The 23,262-nt window shown below is 55.8% G+C and overlaps 1 protein-coding gene across 1 annotated transcript in view; it reads left to right on the top strand.

The window, feature by feature from the left end:
- The first annotated feature begins 2,617 nt into the window (after positions 1-2,617).
- The window catches only part of Nrxn2 (neurexin 2), a 116,924-nt gene continuing 96,279 nt past the window's right edge, over positions 2,618-23,262 (top strand). The window contains 2 exon segments of the mRNA XM_005063924.4: positions 2,618-2,815; positions 18,311-19,284. Coding sequence (XP_005063981.1) covers positions 18,555-19,284 — 730 coding nt within the window. The 5' untranslated portion in view covers positions 2,618-2,815; positions 18,311-18,554.

Genomic DNA, 23,262 nt, shown 5'->3' with positions numbered 1-23,262 from the left:
GACTTTACTTCCCCTGACCTCATACTCTTTATTTTGGATCACCTCATTCTCCTGCCCTGTCACAAGGATCAGCTTTAGTCCTGTCCCTCATTGAGTCCCCTACACTGCCTCTCCTTCTGTCCTCAGCCCCCTCCTGCCCTTCCCCCTCTTGAGGCTGTAATATCCGTTTCACGATTTGGGGGCTGAGTTGCTATAACAACAGACGGCGATTGTGTTGTGAAGAGCAGCTAGCTCCTGCTCTGCCAGCCTGCCTCCCGCTGCCTCCATCCCTGCAGCCTGGTCGGCGCCCCAGCCCACCCCCAGCCCCTTCCTGGCCTCTTCCCAGTGTGTGGTGTGCCCTGGAGCTCAACTCTGCCTGTCTGGGATGGGACACGTACCTGTCTTTCAACTGTCATTCAGATGTGTCAGAACTGGATGTCTGGGCTTCCCATAGTGTGTACCTGCGGATGTGTGTGTGGGACCTGTGCCTGTATTTGCAGGGTTTTTCCTCCCTGTGTGTCCCTACTGGCCTGTGTACCTGCCCAGAAGGGTGTTTACTTCATGCTTCCCTCAGTGTCCACGCTGGGTGGGACCCGTGTATTGAGGTGTGTATTCTGAAGTGGTGGGGCCCAGCTGCCATGAGGGGTCTGAATATGGAACCTCCCTCCCAAAGTAGAGGGGCAGGGATCCAGTGACCTTTCCTGCCCTTGATGGGAAAAGCTGAGGGCAGGACAGGAGACTAGGGTCACCCTTGCTCCTTCCCCACCAGATTTCTTAGTTTTGAGCATTGTCATTGGGTCACTGCACCTGCATTTTGGAATGTGTGTGTGTGTGTGTGTGTGTGTGTGTGTGTGTGTGTGTGTGTAGCCTACAGGAAGAGGAGCAGTGGAGGATGGATGGGTGGGGCAGTAGGCTGTGGGGGGGGTCAGAGAGGCCCTGACTCAGCAGTTCCTGTTCTTCCTCCTCCAGTGGCCTGGGTGGGGGCAGCTTGAGGGTCTTTCCAAGGTCAGGGTAGGCCCCAAATCTGGGACTTGGTTCAGGAATCTCCCTTTCCACTGCCTAGGAAATACCCTCTGCAGCTGGGTCCCCTCCTATCCCCCTTACAGGCAGTCAAAGGAGGCCCTCTGGGGAATGTCCACATTCACTAACTCAGGAATTGACCACTCTCTGCAAAGTACCTTCCAATGGTTAGGGTGACCCTATGGGCAGGTCCCCTGTGAGCACCTTGGGTGTGTGCTAACCCTTGACTATGCAGATACCTGTGTGGCAAGCATGCAGGCTCTTGAGGGAGTGTGCTTTTCCTGTGGTGAGTTACCATGGTGGGGCGTCTCTGAAGTGTCCTTTTGTGTCTTTGGAAACGCTGGGCACACAAGACAGGTGTGCATGGCTGTGTACCCCACGTGTATCTGCATACATTAGTGGTTGGATGTGTGTTCTTGCATATTGCCTTTGGCTAAGGAAATGCCAACTGCTACCAGCTGTGCAGATCACAGGCCCTGTAACAGAAATCAGGGTCCTGGGGAGAACTGGCAGAATGGTCTGCCGCACACCCACGACCACACCCACGCCTGCACACTGCCTCATTGAGAAGCCCTGTATCCAACTTAGCTAATGGTATACACACTTAGGCGCTGAATCCACCTTTTCTCGGTGGAATGAGTGAAGGGGGGGGGGTTCCCTTCTCACATTCTGACACAAACGCGGCGATGCAGACATTCTTACTGCAGAAGACCTGCACCCCAGGACCACATTCTAGAAATCCACAGCTAGGGGTAGGAGCTTGAAAGGAGGATGCTATCAGTCTCGCACTCAGTAACCAGGTGTGAGTAGCCTTAACCCACACGCTAACCTTCTGTCCCAGCCCAGCCTTCCACGGGGGGGGGGGGCAAGAGATGGCTCCAAACTCTGGGATTCCCAGGAGACTGGGCTAGGAAACCCCAAACCCCTAGGTCTATTCTGTTTGTAACTCAGCTCTTTCATCCCCCACCAGCTTCGTCCTTATCCCAGCGAAGCCCTCTAGCTGTTCAGTTCCGGAGGCTTCCAAGTAGAAGATGCTGGGACAGTGATGGGTAGGATCTCCACGAGTGACTGGAAAAAGCCACCAGCAGTCGGGGTGGGGGGGTTGGGGGCCCTTTTTTTGGCTCCAAGTAGCCCAGGCCAGCCCCCAGATGCAGCCAGCAGAGGGCGCTGTGGCCCAGGTCCCCGCTCAGGTCCTGCTCTCTCGGTGCCCCAAGTCCGGGGTTCAGTCTTCTCCTTTGATTTGTCCCAGCTCTGGGCACTGTTTTCGGGACCAGCCGGCAGGGGCGGGTGGGTGTGGGATCCAAGGACCCAACCATGAGGAGGGGCTAGGGAACCTGGATTCCTAAGACACTGAAGCTGGGGAGAGCACCTGCTGGGTTAGGAGACCTGGACGTCTGGGCAAAGGTCCTGAGAGGCGCGGAAGGGTTCGGATGCCCTGGGGCCGGGACGCCTGGGTTAGCGCGGGGGAGGGAGGTGGGCCAGTGGAGCCGTGGGACTGGCGGCTTCTGCACCTTTACATTGGCCGCACCACTTGTCCGTCAGCGCTGCGTGGTCCAATGCGCGTGCCTGGGGGGCGGGCCCTGTGCTGATGCTGCCGTCAGTCGGTGTTGCAGGGATGCGGCGGCGGGAGCAGCCGCCCTGACTCTCAGAGCATCCTCCTCGGAGCGGCACCGCGGCGGGGCGGGCGGGGACGCGGCGGGGACCGAGTAGCGTGAGGCGGCCGATATCGCCGGCCTCGGATCTGTCACCTGCCGGAGACCAGACGGTTTCGAGGCTCTGATCCCCACCCTTCAGCTCCTGGCGCCCCCAGAACCAGGTATGGGGGGGCTGCGGCGGAGACGGGTGGGGGGCGGGAGCCAGTCGGGGGAGGGGAGCGGGTCGGAGGGGGCGGTGGATGCAGAAAGGACAGATTTGGGGGCGGGGGCGCCGAGCAGAGAGAGCTGGCTGGGTGACAGCGAGGAGGCGAAGCCACTAGGGGTGATTGGGGGACTCCCTGTGGAAGGAGCACTGGCCCTGAGCTGGGGCAAATGAAGGGGGGTGAGGGAGGGTCGTTGGGGGAAGGGGTGGCATGTGAAGAAGGGGCATCCACAGGGCTGTGAGAAGGGGTCTGAAATGCGGGGGGAGGGGTTCCCTAATCTGTGCTGTTCCTGGCAGCTGGAACCAGTGATGGGTCAGAGAGGCTGCGAGCTGTTGTGGTCTGAAGGGTCTGCAGGGGAGAAACACTGGTCTTCGTGGGAGAGGAGGCCGACTGGAGAGAGGATTGAGGAGTGGAGAGGGAGGTCTGGGGGTAATCACTGAAGAAAAGGTTTTCCTGGGGGATGGGAGCCAAGGGGAGAGGAGGTTATCAGGAGGGAGTAGAGAGAAAGATGCCAAGATGCTCTAGGCATAGATGAGTCTGTGATGGGGATGGACAAGATGGGGGGCCTGAGGGAGAGGAGAGAGGCTTGCTGGGGCAGGCTGGGGGTGACAGAGAGGGAAGCCAGTAGGAGGGGGCTCCACTTGGGTAAGAATGTACTTGGAGCAGCGGTAGGTAGGTTCTGTTCACAGAGTGCTAGAGGGGGAGAGAGAGCTGCTGGGCCCTGGGCTTACTCCTCCACCCCAAAAAGGTGGGGTCTATTTCTCATGTCCCAGCCTTCTTCCCCAGAAGAAGGAGCAGTCTGCCATGGGGTCTTTGACATGGAGTATGAGCTCAAGGACCCTGGGTGGGCTCTAGAGGTGAAATTGGCTTTGTGGGCTGTCACCCCTCCTTCGTCCTCCTAGAGGCATCTAGGGCCGTAGTGAACAGGCAGGGCTGGGAGGGGCTGTGTCTTGGTGTTCCTTGGTGGAAGGGGACCCTGTCCAGCTCTGTGAGGCTCAAGTAAATCTGAGGGAGTGGGTATTGGGTCTCCAACCTCCTTGACTACTTCCGGCTTTCATGCACCCTCGTTTTTGCACATATTGTGGGTGGGTGGGGTAGGCAAGGACCTTCCAGTCATCCCTGCCCCTCCCTCTTGTCCACCTTCCCAGTGTCTGGGCGTTTTCCTTCTGGAGGAGGGTTTTACATCCTCTATCTTCTGCTAGAAAAAGAGAAAGGGAGAAGGGAGCAGGAAGAAAAGAGAGGGGCGGTCAGCTAGTCCATTAACTACATGTAGAGCCTTCTGCTTTGTGTGTGTTTCAGCTACCTGGGTTCCCAGCTCCCCTTGGCTCAGGGATAGAGACATCAGGGCTGGGGCCACTTCCTTCTATAGCCAGGGTCGGTTGGGAAGCCCCATACCCCTGCTAAGGGAAGTGTGTTCAGACTCATTCCATCCTCAGCCGCACAGGGGTGGGCGGGACTGCTCAGCTGGCAGTGACTGCTGGGGAGTTGCTTCTTGGCCGGGGCTGAATCCACATGACAGCAAGTCCTGAGAGGAAGGGGCCAGCTGCTGAAGTAGCCATGGGGGGGGGTCTCTATGTCTCTCCAGGCTCAGTCTTTTCTCAGGTTCAGCTGGTCCATTCTGTCCACCCCTGCCAGTGACACAGACATCCTGACACTGATCCACACTAGCTTGGTGGCACCCACCCAGACACACACCTACACAGACACACACACCTGCGTACACAATACAACTCCCCGCCCACACTCCCCGCCCAGAAAGACTGCCACCTCCTGCCTGCCTCGGAGACCTCCTCCAGGAGCCCTGCTTCAGCACACGACACACATAGAGGCCCTAAATGCTCCCAGGTCCCCTGACAAAGCACTGCCAGCCCTTCCAGAGGCACACAACTTCTGTCACTGTCCATCAACTCAGGCTCACAGACATCTCAGACCCACTTGCCCTCTCGTGAGTGCACACGCCCACGCCTGCACACCTTCCCAGACACGCCAGCCTCTGCCTGCCACATCACACGCACTGCGTGCTCGTCTCTGGGTCTTAAGCATTTTGCACATTTGCACGCAGGCTGATTACAGCCTTATGCCTTGACCTGCACCCTGTCTATAGCTCTCACCCAATGTTTGTCACCCTTCTCTGTATTGTCAGAAAGCTCTTAAACACCAGGTCTACTCCAACTGATCGTGACCACAGTTACTCCAGGTCAGCTTTGCGCTCAGCCACACCTGGCCTTCTGCAGAACCTTGAGTTCTGCTCCAGCCTTTGTCCCCCAGCCAAGGCCCTCTGCTTGCCTGACACTGGAAACACAATGTCCGTCCCTTCAATTCAAGCTCCTGCTCAGCCCCCACGGGGACTCCCAGAAGTGTGTCCTCACACACCACCCACCCCTTTGTGGTTCCATCTGTTGGTGCAGTGCTGTCCCAGTCTCTTCCGTACTGACAGGCCTGTGGACTTGCTAAGAGTTATTCAATAATGCACACCTTACTGTCATTTACCAGGCTGTCTTCTGCCACTGCCACCATTCAACATGGTGGAGGAGGGTGAGGCTTCATGGGCTGTACCTTGTCTACCAGTGATCCTCAGTTTCCTCATCTATAAAAAGGGTGTTTCCATACTGTTGTCAGGGGGATGGCTCAGGGCTTGGATGAGAGGATTATGATGGCTGTATCATAGTAGCAGCAGCTGTATTTAGTGTGCACCTACTGTGTGCTTGAATGAACTTTTTCATCTGGCATATTTGTCAGGCACATGGAAAGCCCTCAGTCATCAATAGGTGTTTAAATATTTTTGTATTTATTTATTCATTTTTTGTGTGTTATGGTGCATATGCAGGGGTCAGAGATCAGCTTGTGGGACTTAGTTTTCTCTTTCCACCATGTAGACCCTGAGGATCAAACTTAGTCAGGCTTGGCAACAGTACCCTTACCTGATGAGCCATCTTGCTTGCCCAGCAGTGGGCAATTTTTAAAATCATTATCACATCCTTTCCTACACACACACACACACACACACACACACACACACACGCCTATCAGACACCTTCAAGAGCTTGCCAGTCATTCCAGGCTTACTCATGAGACCGCCCCTGGAAACCATCTGTCCCCTCTGCATCACTGAGGCACACTCTCCCAGGTCTGTGTGTCCCAGCTGTTCATGGCACAGGAGTGATCTCTGCGGCCACGCCTCCCTCCACTCACCCTCAGGGTTCCATATATTTAAGTTCCAGCCCTCATTCTATCAAGTCATTCCGCCGCAGCCCACCCATTGCCACAGCCCCTCAGCGTGTCCACGACTCTGGCAGCCAGTCTTGTCCTCCGGCTCCCGCTGTTTTCTCCAGCACACAGAAACCACCTCAGGGGACACGAGAGCACACCAAACGCTGGCGTTCCATGCTCACGTGTCCTCAGGTTTCTTCACCCTTTCCCCCACTTTCCTAGGCAAGACAAGTCCGTAGAAGAGTGGAGCAGGACCCAGGGGTGCGATAGAATCAACCTGGAGACCGTCCCAACCCTGTCACTTAGGAGTGGTGTCACCCTGTGTGGCCCCATCTTTTGTAAAAGGGAACTTCACTAAGATCTACTTTGCTTATCCCCTTGTCAGGGGAGTTCTTGTAAGGCCCTGGCAAGGATTAAAGTAAATACCAGATACATGCATCGCTGCAAGCTTTAAAAGGCTGAGAGGTTCTAGAAGTAATCATTAACACAACACACACTTTTCCACACTGCAGAAATCTCAGCGAGACTGCACTCTTACACATATTCTGATGCTGACAATATTTCCAACACATGGAGTTGGCATCTCTTGCTCAGACTGCACTGGGAATTACGGAGCCCACGCAGGAGAGTTCAGTTGGTCAGGATCAGAGGATCCAGTGGGAGTATTTAGAGAAAGAGGATAGTGAACTCTGCTCTCGTCTTGTATTCTGAAGGAAATGGGAGCCCAAAGAGGCTAAGTAACTCACCGGAGGTCACATAGGCTGATAGAGGTATAGCTGGGACTGGAGGCCAGGCTTCTGAGCTCTAACCACGCATACTCTGGCCTGCTTTGAGGCTGTGACTTGGACGTCTGTCTGTCTGCACTGGGCCATCAGGGCTAGAAAGGTCAGTAGGAAGGGAGGCAGGAACTGTTTGTAGCCTGTTCAGTCTGCCAGTTCTGCCTGGGTCTTTAGTGGGGGGATATCATTATGAACCCAAGGGTACCTTGGGCCACTCAGTCTGATGTCCCCTTGTTATGACTCAAGAGCCACCCCCTTCCTACGCCCAGTGTCTGGGAATAGCAGTCATCCCTCCTCAGTTTGTACACCTCCACAGTCGGGGAACTCATTCCCCGCCCCCTCTGAGGCAGCCTACTCCACTGTTGCATGGCTTGGCCTGCAGGCAAATTTCTTTAGAGCTTGATCCAAATTCTCCCCCCCTCAAAACACGCACTTCTCCCACCTGTCCACGGGTTGCCTTCTGGGGCCACCAGAATGTGTGCAAACCCAGATCTTCCTCTCTGGCGCCTGGGGGAGGCCCCTGCTGTCTCGCTCCCAGCTGGCAGGAGGAGAGGAGAACCAGAAAGAGGCTGGCATTCTCAAGGCTGGAGGGGTGTGTGTGCGCACACGCGCATGCGTGTGTATGCATGTATGTGGGGGATGCTCAGTGAGCCAGCTGAATGGATACGGGGAGAGGGCTGCTGGCCAGGATGGGAATCATGGAGTCCATGTAGGAAAGTCCAGTTGGTCAGGCTCGGTGGGCCCAGTGGGAGTATTTAGAATAAGAGACTAGTGAACTCTGCTCTTGTCTTGCTCTTCTGTGTCAACACCAGACAGCACGCCTCTCTAACGCTGAGCCGTCTTTCCAGCCCAGCCTCTGCTCCTCTCTGCACCCCTTTTCACTTTAGGGAAAAGATGGAAAGGAGGAATGAAGAATGCCGTTGAGTTTGGGACCAGTAGACTCTTTGCCTCTGTGCCAGAGATGCTACCTTCCCATTGGTTGTCTTGTTTTTGAGTATGGGTGATGACACTGCTTCTTAGGACCAGGGAGAGGCACCGGGTGGCACCTCAAGAGTCCAACTTGGCACCTTACAGAGTGGGGAGCCCAGAAACTGCAGTTCACATGCCACAGTGGCACAGGCATGGCTGTGAGAAGATGGGGAGGCTATGTGCTCAAGAGGACCAGGGAGTGTTGTCACTAGGAGAGGGTAGGAGAGAGTAGACAGAGACCCCAAGGACACCCAAGCCACCGCAACGCTCGCACAAGTCCATATGTGGGTAGGGGGTGCTAAGGTGATGACAGGGTGCTGAATCTTGTGATGCCATGGGAAAGGACAGCTCCTCAGAGGAGCAGTGGCCTATGGCCAGAAGGAACTGGCAGGGTGTACTGCGTTGACGTCTGTAAGGAGGCAGGAGCCCCTGGGGGTTGCTTTGGCCAGTGTCCCTGAGCTGGAGAAGAAGCATGGGTCTTGGGGGATGGTGCCTGCATACTGTGGATACAAAGCCCAGGAGAGAGGCTCGCACATCAACACCCTTACCTTGAGGTAGCTGTGCAAGGCAGGGGAGTCCACCTCTGGAGCCCAGGCTGCTGCTGAGGCCTGGGGAAGACTGTTATATCAGAACCTTACCTTGAGGTAGCTGTGCAAGGCAGGGAGTCCACCTCTGGAGCCCAGGCTGCTGCTGAGGCCTGGGGAAGACTGTTATATCAGAACCTTACCTTGAGGTAGCTGTGCAAGGCAGGGGAGTCCACCTCTGGAGCCCAGGCTGCTGCTGAGGCCTGGGGAAGACTGTTATATCAGAACCTTACCTTGAGGTAGCTGTGCAAGGCAGGGGAGTCCACCTCTGGAGCCCAGGCTGCTGCTGAGGCCTGGGGAAGACTGTTATATCAGAACCTTACCTTGAGGTAGCTGTGCAAGGCAGGGGAGTCCACCTCTGGAGCCCAGGCTGCTGCTGAGGCCTGGGGAAGACTGTTATATCAGAACCTTACCTTGAGGTAGCTGTGCAAGGCAGGGGAGTCCACCTCTGGAGCCCAGGCTGCTGCTGAGGCCTGGGGAAGACTGTTATATCAGAACCTTACCTTGAGGTAGCTGTGCAAGGCAGGGGAGTCCACCTCTGGAGCCCAGGCTGCTGCTGAGGCCTGGGGAAGACTGTTATATCAGAACCTTACCTTGAGGTAGCTGTGCAAGGCAGGGGAGTCCACCTCTGGAGCCCAGGCTGCTGCTGAGGCCTGGGGAAGACTGTTATATCAGAACCTTACCTTGAGGTAGCTGTGCAAGGCAGGGGAGTCCACCTCTGGAGCCCAGGCTGCTGCTGAGGCCTGGGGAAGACTGTTATATCAGAACCTTACCTTGAGGTAGCTGTGCAAGGCAGGGGAGTCCACCTCTGGAGCCCAGGCTGCTGCTGAGGCCTGGGGAAGACTGTTATATCAGAACCTTACCTTGAGGTAGCTGTGCAAGGCAGGGAGTCCACCTCTGGAGCCCAGGCTGCTGCTGAGGCCTGGGGAAGACTGTTATATCAGAACCTTACCTTGAGGTAGCTGTGCAAGGCAGGGGAGTCCACCTCTGGAGCCCAGGCTGCTGCTGAGGCCTGGGGAAGACTGTTATATCAGAACCTTACCTTGAGGTAGCTGTGCAAGGCAGGGGAGTCCACCTCTGGAGCCCAGGCTGCTGCTGAGGCCTGGGGAAGACTGTTATATCAGAACCTTACCTTGAGGTAGCTGTGCAAGGCAGGGAGTCCACCTCTGGAGCCCAGGCTGCTGCTGAGGCCTGGGGAAGACTGTTATATCAGAACCTTACCTTGAGGTAGCTGTGCAAGGCAGGGGAGTCCACCTCTGGAGCCCAGGCTGCTGCTGAGGCCTGGGGAAGACTGTTATATCAGAACCTTACCTTGAGGTAGCTGTGCAAGGCAGGGAGTCCACCTCTGGAGCCCAGGCTGCTGCTGAGGCCTGGGGAAGACTGTTATATCAGAACCTTACCTTGAGGTAGCTGTGCAAGGCAGGGAGTCCACCTCTGGAGCCCAGGCTGCTGCTGAGGCCTGGGGAAGACTGTTATATCAGAACCTTACCTTGAGGTAGCTGTGCAAGGCAGGGGAGTCCACCTCTGGAGCCCAGGCTGCTGCTGAGGCCTGGGGAAGACTGTTATATCAGAACCTTACCTTGAGGTAGCTGTGCAAGGCAGGGAGTCCACCTCTGGAGCCCAGGCTGCTGCTGAGGCCTGGGGAAGACTGTTATATCAGAACCTTACCTTGAGGTAGCTGTGCAAGGCAGGGGAGTCCACCTCTGGAGCCCAGGCTGCTGCTGAGGCCTGGGGAAGACTGTTATATCAGAACCTTACCTTGAGGTAGCTGTGCAAGGCAGGGGAGTCCACCTCTGGAGCCCAGGCTGCTGCTGAGGCCTGGGGAAGACTGTTATATCAGAACCTTACCTTGAGGTAGCTGTGCAAGGCAGGGAGTCCACCTCTGGAGCCCAGGCTGCTGCTGAGGCCTGGGGAAGACTGTTATATCAGAACCTTACCTTGAGGTAGCTGTGCAAGGCAGGGAGTCCACCTCTGGAGCCCAGGCTGCTGCTGAGGCCTGGGGAAGACTGTTATATCAGAACCTTACCTTGAGGTAGCTGTGCAAGGCAGGGAGTCCACCTCTGGAGCCCAGGCTGCTGCTGAGGCCTGGGGAAGACTGTTATATCAGAACCTTACCTTGAGGTAGCTGTGCAAGGCAGGGGAGTCCACCTCTGGAGCCCAGGCTGCTGCTGAGGCCTGGGGAAGACTGTTATATCAGAACCTTACCTTGAGGTAGCTGTGCAAGGCAGGGGAGTCCACCTCTGGAGCCCAGGCTGCTGCTGAGGCCTGGGGAAGACTGTTATATCAGAACCTTACCTTGAGGTAGCTGTGCAAGGCAGGGGAGTCCACCTCTGGAGCCCAGGCTGCTGCTGAGGCCTGGGGAAGACTGTTATATCAGAACCTTACCTTGAGGTAGCTGTGCAAGGCAGGGGAGTCCACCTCTGGAGCCCAGGCTGCTGCTGAGGCCTGGGGAAGACTGTTATATCAGAACCTTACCTTGAGGTAGCTGTGCAAGGCAGGGGAGTCCACCTCTGGAGCCCAGGCTGCTGCTGAGGCCTGGGGAAGACTGTTATATCAGAACCTTACCTTGAGGTAGCTGTGCAAGGCAGGGAGTCCACCTCTGGAGCCCAGGCTGCTGCTGAGGCCTGGGGAAGACTGTTATATCAGAACCTTACCTTGAGGTAGCTGTGCAAGGCAGGGGAGTCCACCTCTGGAGCCCAGGCTGCTGCTGAGGCCTGGGGAAGACTGTTATATCAGAACCTTACCTTGAGGTAGCTGTGCAAGGCAGGGAGTCCACCTCTGGAGCCCAGGCTGCTGCTGAGGCCTGGGGAAGACTGTTATATCAGAACCTTACCTTGAGGTAGCTGTGCAAGGCAGGGGAGTCCACCTCTGGAGCCCAGGCTGCTGCTGAGGCCTGGGGAAGACTGTTATATCAGAACCTTACCTTGAGGTAGCTGTGCAAGGCAGGGGAGTCCACCTCTGGAGCCCAGGCTGCTGCTGAGGCCTGGGGAAGACTGTTATATCAGAACCTTACCTTGAGGTAGCTGTGCAAGGCAGGGGAGTCCACCTCTGGAGCCCAGGCTGCTGCTGAGGCCTGGGGAAGACTGTTATATCAGAACCTTACCTTGAGGTAGCTGTGCAAGGCAGGGGAGTCCACCTCTGGAGCCCAGGCTGCTGCTGAGGCCTGGGGAAGACTGTTATATCAGAACCTTACCTTGAGGTAGCTGTGCAAGGCAGGGGAGTCCACCTCTGGAGCCCAGGCTGCTGCTGAGGCCTGGGGAAGACTGTTATATCAGAACCTTACCTTGAGGTAGCTGTGCAAGGCAGGGGAGTCCACCTCTGGAGCCCAGGCTGCTGCTGAGGCCTGGGGAAGACTGTTATATCAGAACCTTACCTTGAGGTAGCTGTGCAAGGCAGGGAGTCCACCTCTGGAGCCCAGGCTGCTGCTGAGGCCTGGGGAAGACTGTTATATCAGAACCTTACCTTGAGGTAGCTGTGCAAGGCAGGGGAGTCCACCTCTGGAGCCCAGGCTGCTGCTGAGGCCTGGGGAAGACTGTTATATCAGAACCTTACCTTGAGGTAGCTGTGCAAGGCAGGGGAGTCCACCTCTGGAGCCCAGGCTGCTGCTGAGGCCTGGGGAAGACTGTTATATCAGAACCTTACCTTGAGGTAGCTGTGCAAGGCAGGGAGTCCACCTCTGGAGCCCAGGCTGCTGCTGAGGCCTGGGGAAGACTGTTATATCAGAACCTTACCTTGAGGTAGCTGTGCAAGGCAGGGGAGTCCACCTCTGGAGCCCAGGCTGCTGCTGAGGCCTGGGGAAGACTGTTATATCAGAACCTTACCTTGAGGTAGCTGTGCAAGGCAGGGGAGTCCACCTCTGGAGCCCAGGCTGCTGCTGAGGCCTGGGGAAGACTGTTATATCAGAACCTTACCTTGAGGTAGCTGTGCAAGGCAGGGGAGTCCACCTCTGGAGCCCAGGCTGCTGCTGAGGCCTGGGGAAGACTGTTATATCAGAACCTTACCTTGAGGTAGCTGTGCAAGGCAGGGGAGTCCACCTCTGGAGCCCAGGCTGCTGCTGAGGCCTGGGGAAGACTGTTATATCAGAACCTTACCTTGAGGTAGCTGTGCAAGGCAGGGGAGTCCACCTCTGGAGCCCAGGCTGCTGCTGAGGCCTGGGGAAGACTGTTATATCAGACCCTTACCTTGAGGTAGCTGTGCAAGGCAGGGGAGTCCACCTCTGGAGCCCAGGCTGCTGCTGAGGCCTGGGGAAGACTGTTATATCAGAACCTTACCTTGAGGTAGCTGTGCAAGGCAGGGGAGTCCACCTCTGGAGCCCAGGCTGCTGCTGAGGCCTGGGGAAGACTGTTATATCAGAACCTTACCTTGAGGTAGCTGTGCAAGGCAGGGGAGTCCACCTCTGGAGCCCAGGCTGCTGCTGAGGCCTGGGGAAGACTGTTATATCAGAACCTTACCTTGAGGTAGCTGTGCAAGGCAGGGGAGTCCACCTCTGGAGCCCAGGCTGCTGCTGAGGCCTGGGGAAGACTGTTATATCAGAACCTTACCTTGAGGTAGCTGTGCAAGGCAGGGAGTCCACCTCTGGAGCCCAGGCTGCTGCTGAGGCCTGGGGAAGACTGTTATATCAGAACCTTACCTTGAGGTAGCTGTGCAAGGCAGGGGAGTCCACCTCTGGAGCCCAGGCTGCTGCTGAGGCCTGGGGAAGACTGTTATATCAGAACCTTACCTTGAGGTAGCTGTGCAAGGCAGGGGAGTCCACCTCTGGAGCCCAGGCTGCTGCTGAGGCCTGGGGAAGACTGTTATATCAGAACCTTACCTTGAGGTAGCTGTGCAAGGCAGGGGAGTCCACCTCTGGAGCCCAGGCTGCTGCTGAGGCCTGGGGAAGACTGTTATATCAGAACCTTACCTTGATGTAGCTGTGCAAGGCAGGGGAGTCCACCTCTGGAGCCCAGGCTGCTGCTGAGGCCTGGGGAAGACTGTTATATCAGAACCTTACCTTGAGGTAGCTGTGCAAGGCAGGGGAGTCCACCTCTGGAGCCCAGGCTGCTGCTGAGGCCTGGGGAAGACTGTTATATCAGAACCTTACCTTGAGGTAGCTGTGCAAGGCAGGGGAGTCCACCTCTGGAGCCCAGGCTGCTGCTGAGGCCTGGGGAAGACTGTTATATCAGACCCTTACCTTGAGGTAGCTGTGCAAGGCAGGGGAGTCCACCTCTGGAGCCCAGGCTGCTGCTGAGGCCTGGGGAAGACTGTTATATCAGAACCTTACCTTGAGGTAGCTGTGCAAGGCAGGGGAGTCCACCTCTGGAGCCCAGGCTGCTGCTGAGGCCTGGGGAAGACTGTTATATCAGAACCTTACCTTGAGGTAGCTGTGCAAGGCAGGGAGTCCACCTCTGGAGCCCAGGCTGCTGCTGAGGCCTGGGGAAGACTGTTATATCAGAACCTTACCTTGAGGTAGCTGTGCAAGGCAGGGGAGTCCACCTCTGGAGCCCAGGCTGCTGCTGAGGCCTGGGGAAGACTGTTATATCAGAACCTTACCTTGAGGTAGCTGTGCAAGGCAGGGGAGTCCACCTCTGGAGCCCAGGCTGCTGCTGAGGCCTGGGGAAGACTGTTATATCAGACCCTTACCTTGAGGTAGCTGTGCAAGGCAGGGAGTCCACCTCTGGAGCCCAGGCTGCTGCTGAGGCCTGGGGAAGACTGTTATATCAGAACCTTACCTTGAGGTAGCTGTGCAAGGCAGGGGAGTCCACCTCTGGAGCCCAGGCTGCTGCTGAGGCCTGGGGAAGACTGTTATATCAGAACCTTACCTTGAGGTAGCTGTGCAAGGCAGGGGAGTCCACCTCTGGAGCCCAGGCTGCTGCTGAGGCCTGGGGAAGACTGTTATATCAGACCCTTACCTTGAGGTAGCTGTGCAAGGCAGGGGAGTCCACCTCTGGAGCCCAGGCTGCTGCTGAGGCCTGGGGAAGACTGTTATATCAGAACCTTACCTTGAGGTAGCTGTGCAAGGCAGGGGAGTCCACCTCTGGAGCCCAGGCTGCTGCTGAGGCCTGGGGAAGACTGTTATATCAGAACCTTACCTTGAGGTAGCTGTGCAAGGCAGGGAGTCCACCTCTGGAGCCCAGGCTGCTGCTGAGGCCTGGGGAAGACTGTTATATCAGAACCTTACCTTGAGGTAGCTGTGCAAGGCAGGGGAGTCCACCTCTGGAGCCCAGGCTGCTGCTGAGGCCTGGGGAAGACTGTTATATCAGAACCTTACCTTGAGGTAGCTGTGCAAGGCAGGGGAGTCCACCTCTGGAGCCCAGGCTGCTGCTGAGGCCTGGGGAAGACTGTTATATCAGAACCTTACCTTGAGGTAGCTGTGCAAGGCAGGGGAGTCCACCTCTGGAGCCCAGGCTGCTGCTGAGGCCTGGGGAAGACTGTTATATCAGAACCTTACCTTGAGGTAGCTGTGCAAGGCAGGGGAGTCCACCTCTGGAGCCCAGGCTGCTGCTGAGGCCTGGGGAAGACTGTTATATCAGAACCTTACCTTGAGGTAGCTGTGCAAGGCAGGGAGTCCACCTCTGGAGCCCAGGCTGCTGCTGAGGCCTGGGGAAGACTGTTATATCAGAACCTTACCTTGAGGTAGCTGTGCAAGGCAGGGGAGTCCACCTCTGGAGCCCAGGCTGCTGCTGAGGCCTGGGGAAGACTGTTATATCAGAACCCTCTGTATACTAGCAGCAGAGAGGTTTGGAGGGGGAGCCAGCAGAAGCCAGGTCCTTTGGAAAGAGAGGCTGCGGGGAGTAGGCAAGGGCAGCAGGTGTCCCAGGCACTGTGGGTGAAGTGGAGTGGGAAGGGCCCAGGTGTCTGCTGAGCTCTCTTGGGGCTGTTTCTGCCTCCTCGCAAGCCTGAAGCTGCCCCGAGGGCCCCCGGGTCCCCAGAGAGGGGACTCCAGGAGGGCTGGGCTTCCCTTTGGTTGACCCTGGTGCAGTCAGGAGGTCTCTCCTGCAGAGCTGTGAGGACAATAAACGATGAGCATGGAGGGTCTGCAAGGCAGAACCTGCCCTCACTCTCCTGAGGACCTGCACAAACCCAGCCTCTGCCCCAACAGCTGCCTACAGATAGGCACCTGCACCCTATTCTCCCTCTACACCCAGGCTAGCTAGAGTCACCGTTTTTGAACTCTCAACCACTCTGTACCCTCCTACCAGATAACCTGCCCTTGGCTCTGAACCCAGGCCCTTGCCTGGGAGCCTCTGGGATCTCCCCCAGCTTCTACTCTATCCACCCATCCTCCTTCAACTTTTTGACTAGACAGACAGAACGAGACACCTCATGCTTTCTCCCTTGCTCCCTCTCTAGAGGGCTGGGGCTTAGCGTTGTGACATGATGGGGACTGGGGTGGGGGGAGGGGCAGGGGAAAGGCACCCCTCCCCCAAGCTGGGTGTGTGTGAGTGGATAGCAACACACAATCTCATTCCCTCCACCAGTGGAAATCAATAGCTAATTAATTCCCCCCCAAAATAGTGTCCGGGGGTGGGGTGGGGGCTAGGAAAGAGGCAGACAGAAGCAAGGCGGGCCAGACTGAGACCAAGACCCTAGCAGAGGAGGGGGGTGAGGAACGGTCAGTCTTTTGGACACCAGGGCTGGGGGCTTTGGCTTTTCTGGCTTTTCTGATTCTCTAGCTTCAGGGTTCCTACCCCCTGCCCTGGGTTGGGGGGGTGCATGTGTGTGCGTGGGGGGGGGGTAAGGGCGTCAATCAGGCTGGGAGCAGGTGCTGCATTTAATTTGATTGGCTAATTAGCCCGCGCATGCTAATTATCTCCATTACCCAATGAGGAGAGGCAGAGGCACGCTATATATAACTGGCAGTGTTCGCAGGAAAATGGGGGCTGCTGGCCTGGCTATCTTCTCCCTGACTGGGCAGGGGTAGCCCTTGGGGGTGCCGGGGCAGGATACTTTGGTCTCCCCCACCACCACGGTAGCCTGTAGGACTCCAGTAGACAGCAGCCAGAAGCAGGGTGCAAGAGCAGAGGGGGCTGGCTATGCAGCTGTATTTCAGATGTTTCCCTAGCCGCCGCTGGGGGCTTCAGAGCCCTCTCTGCCATCTTTCTTCTGAACATGGGTCATTCCCGCCATCCTGCCCTCCTGTCACTCTCTGTGGGTCCCCTCCACTCTTTAGTGGAGCCCTGGCTGCTTCTCTCTCTGTCTCCGCTTCCTCTCTGCAGGTCTCTAGTGCCCACGCCACCCTAGCCCCCCAAGTACTCCTCTCACCTTTGGGAGCTCACCTCTGACTGTCCTGCTCTTTACCTCCCTCATGGGCACACTGGAGTTGGAGAGCCTTGGATTTGAGGCCTAGTACACCACTGGCTGTCTGTGTGACCTTGGCCAAGTCCCCAACTCCTCTATGTGGGCTTCCCCAAGGTGAATAGGAATAATGGAACTCTTTGACTGATTAAGTAAAACAACATTTGTAAAAAATGCCCTGGATCCTGGGCCATGACAAATGCCATTTGAATTTGGAATTTGACTTTCTCAATCTTCTATTTTTAATTTCCACAGGCCCCCATCTTTCCTCCATTACTCTCCTACCTCTACCACTTTCCATGGACTCCTCTGCTTCCTCTTTCTCCTCTCCACCTGTCCCCAGCTCCTCTGAAACTCTGGCCCCTCCCTGCTTCTTTCCCAGGCTTCTCATCACCTCCTTCTCTCCCTCCTTCCCACCCTCCCTCCCCAAAATAAAATCAATGCAATATTCAGGAGGGTTGTTGGATATAAATAATTACGACTTGGAGTTTAACGAGATGCAAATTCCCCTCCCTGTCGTGGGGTATAAATTGCTCTCTGACAGCCGGTTACAAGGGTAATCATTTCAGAAAGGCAATTTTATGCAAATGAACCTGCTTGCCTCCTGGTAGCTCCCCTCAGCCCTGGGTGGGGGGCCTGGATGAGCTGTATTGAAGACAACCCCAGGTGCTGGGACCAGTCCTGAGGCGGAGGACTGGAGGAAGGTTGAGGGTGACTCACCCTTATTCAGAAAGACCTGGGCGAGTGGAAACTGGACATTTGACTGGGCCAGAAAGTGAGGGTGGGAGTCTAGAGAAGGCTTAGTGTGGCTTTAAGGGAAATGGAGGCACAGAAGTGGACGTCTATGCTCAAGGATGGATGGGTAGGGCTTGGGGTAAGGATTCCTGGGTCCTGGCTGGCTTCTCTTCCTTGCTCCTTCCTGGTCTGGTAACCCTGTAGTACCATTGACGAATTGGCATTTAATTAATCCCAATGAATTATTTAGCAACTTCATTATCCAACATCAAGAGCTGATGAGAGAGACTTATCCCTGTCTGAAAGTGGGAGCCAGGCCCAGAGGTTAGGCGGCTCAAAAGAAGTGGTTGGGGTTAACTGTTGGAGGATAGCTCCTTAGCCCCACCCCTTCAGGAACTGGCCTTGGTCCTGACCTTTGGACTTCAGAGAGGGTTAGGGTGAGGGCTACTCCGTTGGATTTCATATAGACTCTACGGTGTCACTTCTTCGCCAGCCCACCACAAACCAATAATGCTCACAGTAAGCACTCGTTTCAACTGTTAGTCCCTCGGCACTTTCAAGTATGATGGTATCTCTTGCTTTGGAGAACCTCCGAAGGTCCAATACCAGCTGAAGACCTCAAGGGAGCTGGCCATGCTGGATCAGACCTGTAATCTCAGCACTTGCAAGAGGAGGTGGAGGCGGGAGGATATCAGGAGTTCTGGGTCATCTTCTGCTACATAAAGAGTTGTGGGGTGGAGGTGGGAGGGGAGCCAGGGCTAGATGAGACTGTTTCCAAAAAACAGAAAAGTGCTAAAAGGAAACAGGTGGCCACCTGCTATCTTGAGGTGGGGAGTCAGACACCAACGACACCCCTTGACTCTGAACCCACGATTAAACCTTTCCTCTCTGTTTCCCTGCAGGCGTCCCTCCCCCACCTTCCATCCGAGTCCGCCGCGGGGGAGGGGCTCCACCACCGCCACCGCCGTCGTTGCCTTCCGGGGACGTGGGCATTTGAGCCCCGGCGGCTGGGTCCATGGCACTGTGAATCGGCGAGGGAGCCCCGCTCCGCGCGAGGGGCGCCCGGCCCCCTCCCCGCCCCATGCGCCCGCGGCTCTGAAGCCTGAGCGGGGCCGGGGGCCGGGCGGCGTCGGGGCCGCCGGAGGCATGGCGCTCGGGAGTCGGTGGCGACCGCCACCCCAGCTGTCGCTGCTGCTGCTGCTGCTGGCGCTGGCAGCGGGCATCCGTGGTCTGGAGTTCGGCGGCGGCCCCGGGCAGTGGGCTCGTTACGCGCGCTGGGCGGGCGCGGCGAGCAGCGGCGAGCTCAGCTTCAGCTTGCGCACTAATGCCACGCGCGCGCTGCTGCTTTACCTGGACGACGGCGGAGACTGCGACTTCCTGGAGCTGCTGCTGGTGGACGGGCGCCTGCGACTGCGTTTCACGCTGTCTTGCGCCGAGCCCGCCACGCTACAGCTGGACACACCGGTGGCCGACGACCGCTGGCACATGGTGCTGCTGACCCGCGACGCGCGGCGCACGGCGCTGGCGGTGGACGGCGAGGCCCGCGCCGCCGAGGTGCGCTCCAAGCGGCGCGAGATGCAGGTGGCCAGCGACCTGTTCGTGGGTGGCATCCCACCCGACGTGCGCCTATCTGCGCTCACGCTCAGCACCGTCAAGTACGAGCCACCTTTCCGCGGCCTCCTGGCCAACCTGAAGCTGGGCGAGCGGCCACCGGCTCTACTGGGTAGCCAGGGCCTCCGCGGCGCGGCTGCCGACCCCCTTTGCGCTCCTGCGCGCAATCCCTGCGCCAACGGCGGCCTCTGTACCGTGCTAGCCCCCGGCGAGGTGGGCTGCGACTGCAGCCATACTGGCTTTGGCGGCAAGTTCTGCAGTGAAGGTGAGTCCTGGAGCCGGAGCGAAATGGAGGGGTGTGTGGATCAGGGCCTGCTGACCTGTGTTGAGGCGGGAGTCCGAGGGAGAGCGCGCCCCAGCCGGCCATGGCCATGGCTGCGCGGTAGCGCCCGTGTTAGGGCTTAGGGGGCGGGTGCAAGTGCTTGAGGGCCTGTGCCGCTCTAGGGGAAGCTCCGAGGCCGATAATGTGGGCGTGGCTGGGGCGTGACCAGAGTGAACCTCACAGGACCTGTGCTTGAGGTCCAGAAGGAGCTGGTGGCCCGGGGCCTGTGAATGGATGGGAAGGTCTTGTGGGTGAGGCCTGCTCAGGCGGTGACTGTAGGAGGGCGGGTGAGACAATGGGTGCGGACCTGTAACGCTGGGCGGGGCCTCGTGGTGGCTTTAGATAGGGTTGGTGGCCCCCTTTGAGATGCAGTGGGAGGGGTCCGAGTGGGCAGGGCCTCTGAGGGACTGGGGTTTGCTGACACTAGCCACTCCTTTGTGAGAAGGACTGATGTGTGAGGCCCGGACAGAAGTCCGCGTGGATGCACACCAGAGGGCGGACAGGGATATGGACAGCGATGCCGTGACCTAAGAGGACAGGAGGACGGGAATAGTGGATCTTTTCTGTCGCAGGATCTCCAGAGTTGCTTAAGAGGGTGGCTGAGAGGTTCCTGACTAAAAGTTGACCTTTTTGGTGATAGGCCAGGATGGCATGCAGTCTCTCCCAGGTGCGAGACTGGGAGGCGAGATTTGTGTTTCCAGCACAGAAACCCTTTCCAGCTTGGGGCTGGCATGGGGATTATAGGGCTAGATAAGGCTAGGAGGTGGGACAGAATTTGGAATGGGCCTTGGAAGGAAGATGTTGGGGCCTCAGCCAGCACCCCAGTTTGTAAGAGAGGTGTGCGTGGCTGAGCTCATTGACAGGAGAAAGAGGAGGTTGGATGGAGGGTAGCTAGGCTGTGCTTTAGAGGGATGAAAGAAGGAGCCGCTTTTATTTTGGTGTGACTGAATGGTCAGAGGAAAGATTTTCTCCATTGACTTAGGGGTGGCAGCTCATTGCCCAGCAGGTGTGTGCAGTAGCCTTTGTCTCTACTTGCTTGGGAACTGCTTCGCAAGTGTATGTGTGGCCTTTGAGGTAGAGTGTGCCCACAAACCAGTGTGGCTCTGGGGATGGTATCCTCAAAGCTGTGTGCGTGTGGTCAGGCTCGGAGGAGCCAAGTCTGCAGATGTGGCCCTGTGTATGGAAAGTCTGCTCTTCAGAAGTTTGTGTTTGTAGCTATGGTAGATGATAGGAAGGAGCTGTGTGTGATGGTGCCCAGGCTTAACCCCAGCATTTGAGAAGTGGAGGCAGGAAGGGCAGGAGCTTAAGGTCACTCACAGCTACATAGTGTTTGATAACAGCCTGGGCTACACAAGACCCTGTCCCAAACAAAACAAAAAAGCAAGCAAACAGAAAATCTAAGAAAGGGTTTTGGATTGTTTTGTTGGACTATGTTCTGGAATGCATCTTTAGGAACTGAGAGTATTAGCATGACACCTTCTCGCCTTTTCTCCAAGGAGCTCAGGCGCTCCCTAAGCTGTGAAGCTGTGCAGAGGACTGCAAGTCTGCCAGTGTGTTTTGGGTGCATATGTGTGAATGGGTCTGTTTGCATTGTTCTTGCTGACTGGAGGCCAGTGCCTAGCAAAGTGACTAGAACACAGCTGTGAGGGTTTGCACCCAGGTAAGGGTTCGCATGTGTATGTTTCACTGAGAGACCTCAATAAGGCATTTGGGCCGGGCGTTGGTGGTGCACGCCTTTAATCCCAGCACTTAGGAGGCAGTGGCAGGCGGATCTCTGTGAGTTCGAGGCCAGCCTGGTCTACAGAGCGAGTTCCAGGACAGTCTCCAAAACAATACAGAGAAACCCTGTCTCGAAAAACCAAAAAAAAAAAAAAAAAAAAAAAGGCATTTGGAACTTAAGTCCCAAAGCCCTATCTTTATTCTCCAGCTCCTACGTCCTCCCCACCACCAGCCTTCCTAAGAAAACAGGTTCACCATCTTTCTAATTTAAGGGAGGGGAAATTTGAGCTAGGGAGAGGTTGTAGTAACTGCTATGAGGTCTCATTGTGGCAGAATTAACTCTAGGTATATGAGAATTGCACTGAGAGGATCTTGGTCAATCCATTCTCTGAAAGCATCCAGAGGCCTTCTGCGCACTAAGTGTATGCTCCTGAAAGTGAACTGTGTGATGATGTCTAAGATGTGTTGAAGTTTGTGTGTGAGAGAATGGTTTTATTGAGTGGGTGTGCTAGAGTCAAGTGAATGCTTAGGTCGGCTGAGCAGAGAGAGATGGCTGTGTGCATCTGAGCCACCGTGTGTGACAGCGGGCAGATTCTTGTGTGGATGTGGTGCGTAGATATCTCTGTGTGTGATCTGTTGAGAGAGAGGTGCTTTGTCTGATGAAGGGCAGGATGTGTCTGTGTTCTCTGCACCTAATATAGTACTCAGCAGCTAGTGGGTGTTTGATTAAGACTTGGAGAATGAATGGAGAGATATGAATAAGTGGTTGAGAGAATGAAAGCTTGAAGTTAAGCCATATGTGTTCTTGAAAACTTGCAAGTGCGTGTTTTGGAAACTGTTGTGGGTGAATGGAGTGGACTGCCGACTGCCCTTGAAGCTGACAGGCCCTTCTCCTGCCTCTTTCCACCCCTGCCTTATTTATTTTCCTTGTGTTTGTTCTTGAGCAGCTCCCCTACCCTTAAGACAGGGTTTCTCTGTGTGGAACTAACTCTGTAGACCAGGCTGTCCTCAAACTCACAGAGATCCTCCTGTCTCTGCCTCCTGAGTGCCACCAATGCCCAGCCCTAAGCATTTTTTGTAATAAGCAGTATCCATCCACTTCTTCTAGCACATTCCTGTATTTGTGTCCGTGTGTATGTTTGTGTGTGTTTGAGACACTCTTGCTATGTAGCCCAAACTCATGGTCATTTCCCTGCTTCCCTAGTGCTGGGAGGTGTAGGTGTGTGCCATCCTATCAGGCTTTCCTCCAAGACATCCCAGGGTTGTCAGAAACATCATCCAGCAGAATCTGCTTCTTTTTTTAATTAAATTTTGTTTCCCACTAGTGTGTATCTGTATAGGTGCACACAAACCAAACCATAGCAGGTGTGTGAAGGTCAGAGGGCAACTTTGTGGAGTTGGTTCTCTCCTGTCCACCTTCCCATGGATTCTGGAGCTCAAACTCAGATCATCAGGCTTGGGTGGCAAACACTATTAGCTGGCGTGTGTGTGTGACTGGCTGCATGTATGTATGTGCACCATGTACATGCCAGGTACCCCTAGAGGCCAAGGAGTATGTCAGATCCCCTAGAATTGTAGTAACAGAAGGTTGTGAGTGAGGCTGGGGACCAAACCTGGGTCTTCTGGAAGAGCAAATACTCTTAACCATCGAACCATCTCCCAAAACCTACATTTTAATTAAAAATGTATTCCTCTTATTTATTTATTGTGTGTGGGTACTAGTCATGCCACAGCACACTTGTGGAGGTCAGAGCACAGCCTACATGAGTAGTTTCTCTCTTTCCACCGTCTGGGTCCCAGGGATTGAACTCAGGTCACCAGGTTTGGCAACAAGTACCTTTGTCCATCAAGCCATTTTTCTGTTCCTTCTAGTACATTCTTATCCACCTGAGGAGGAGGAACATGGCCTCCTGCTGTTAGCTGTTGAGGTGGGGGCAGGAAGCCTGAAGAGACTAGGTCCTGGCAGATCTCTGAAGTTTCAGAATTAGTCCTTAACCTCCTTTGGAAACTACAGTCACTTCATTATTACCTGTTTTGAGTGGTTTCCAACTTTTTCTGAATTCAAGGACATTTTTAAAAGTTAGTAATTCACAGTACAACCTTCCAAAGAGTTAGTTATCATTTTTTGTATGTGTTTATTGGGAAAACAAATGACTCAAAGCTCTCATGAATTCAGAAAATTTTCAGATGACTTTGATGTTG

Source organism: Mesocricetus auratus, unplaced genomic scaffold (genome assembly GCF_017639785.1).
Source record: "Mesocricetus auratus isolate SY011 unplaced genomic scaffold, BCM_Maur_2.0 Super-Scaffold_4256, whole genome shotgun sequence".
Taxonomy (NCBI): Eukaryota; Metazoa; Chordata; class Mammalia; order Rodentia; family Cricetidae; genus Mesocricetus; species Mesocricetus auratus.
The sequence above is the reverse complement of the archived record's forward strand: the minus strand, read 5'-3'. Positions and strand labels throughout refer to the sequence as shown.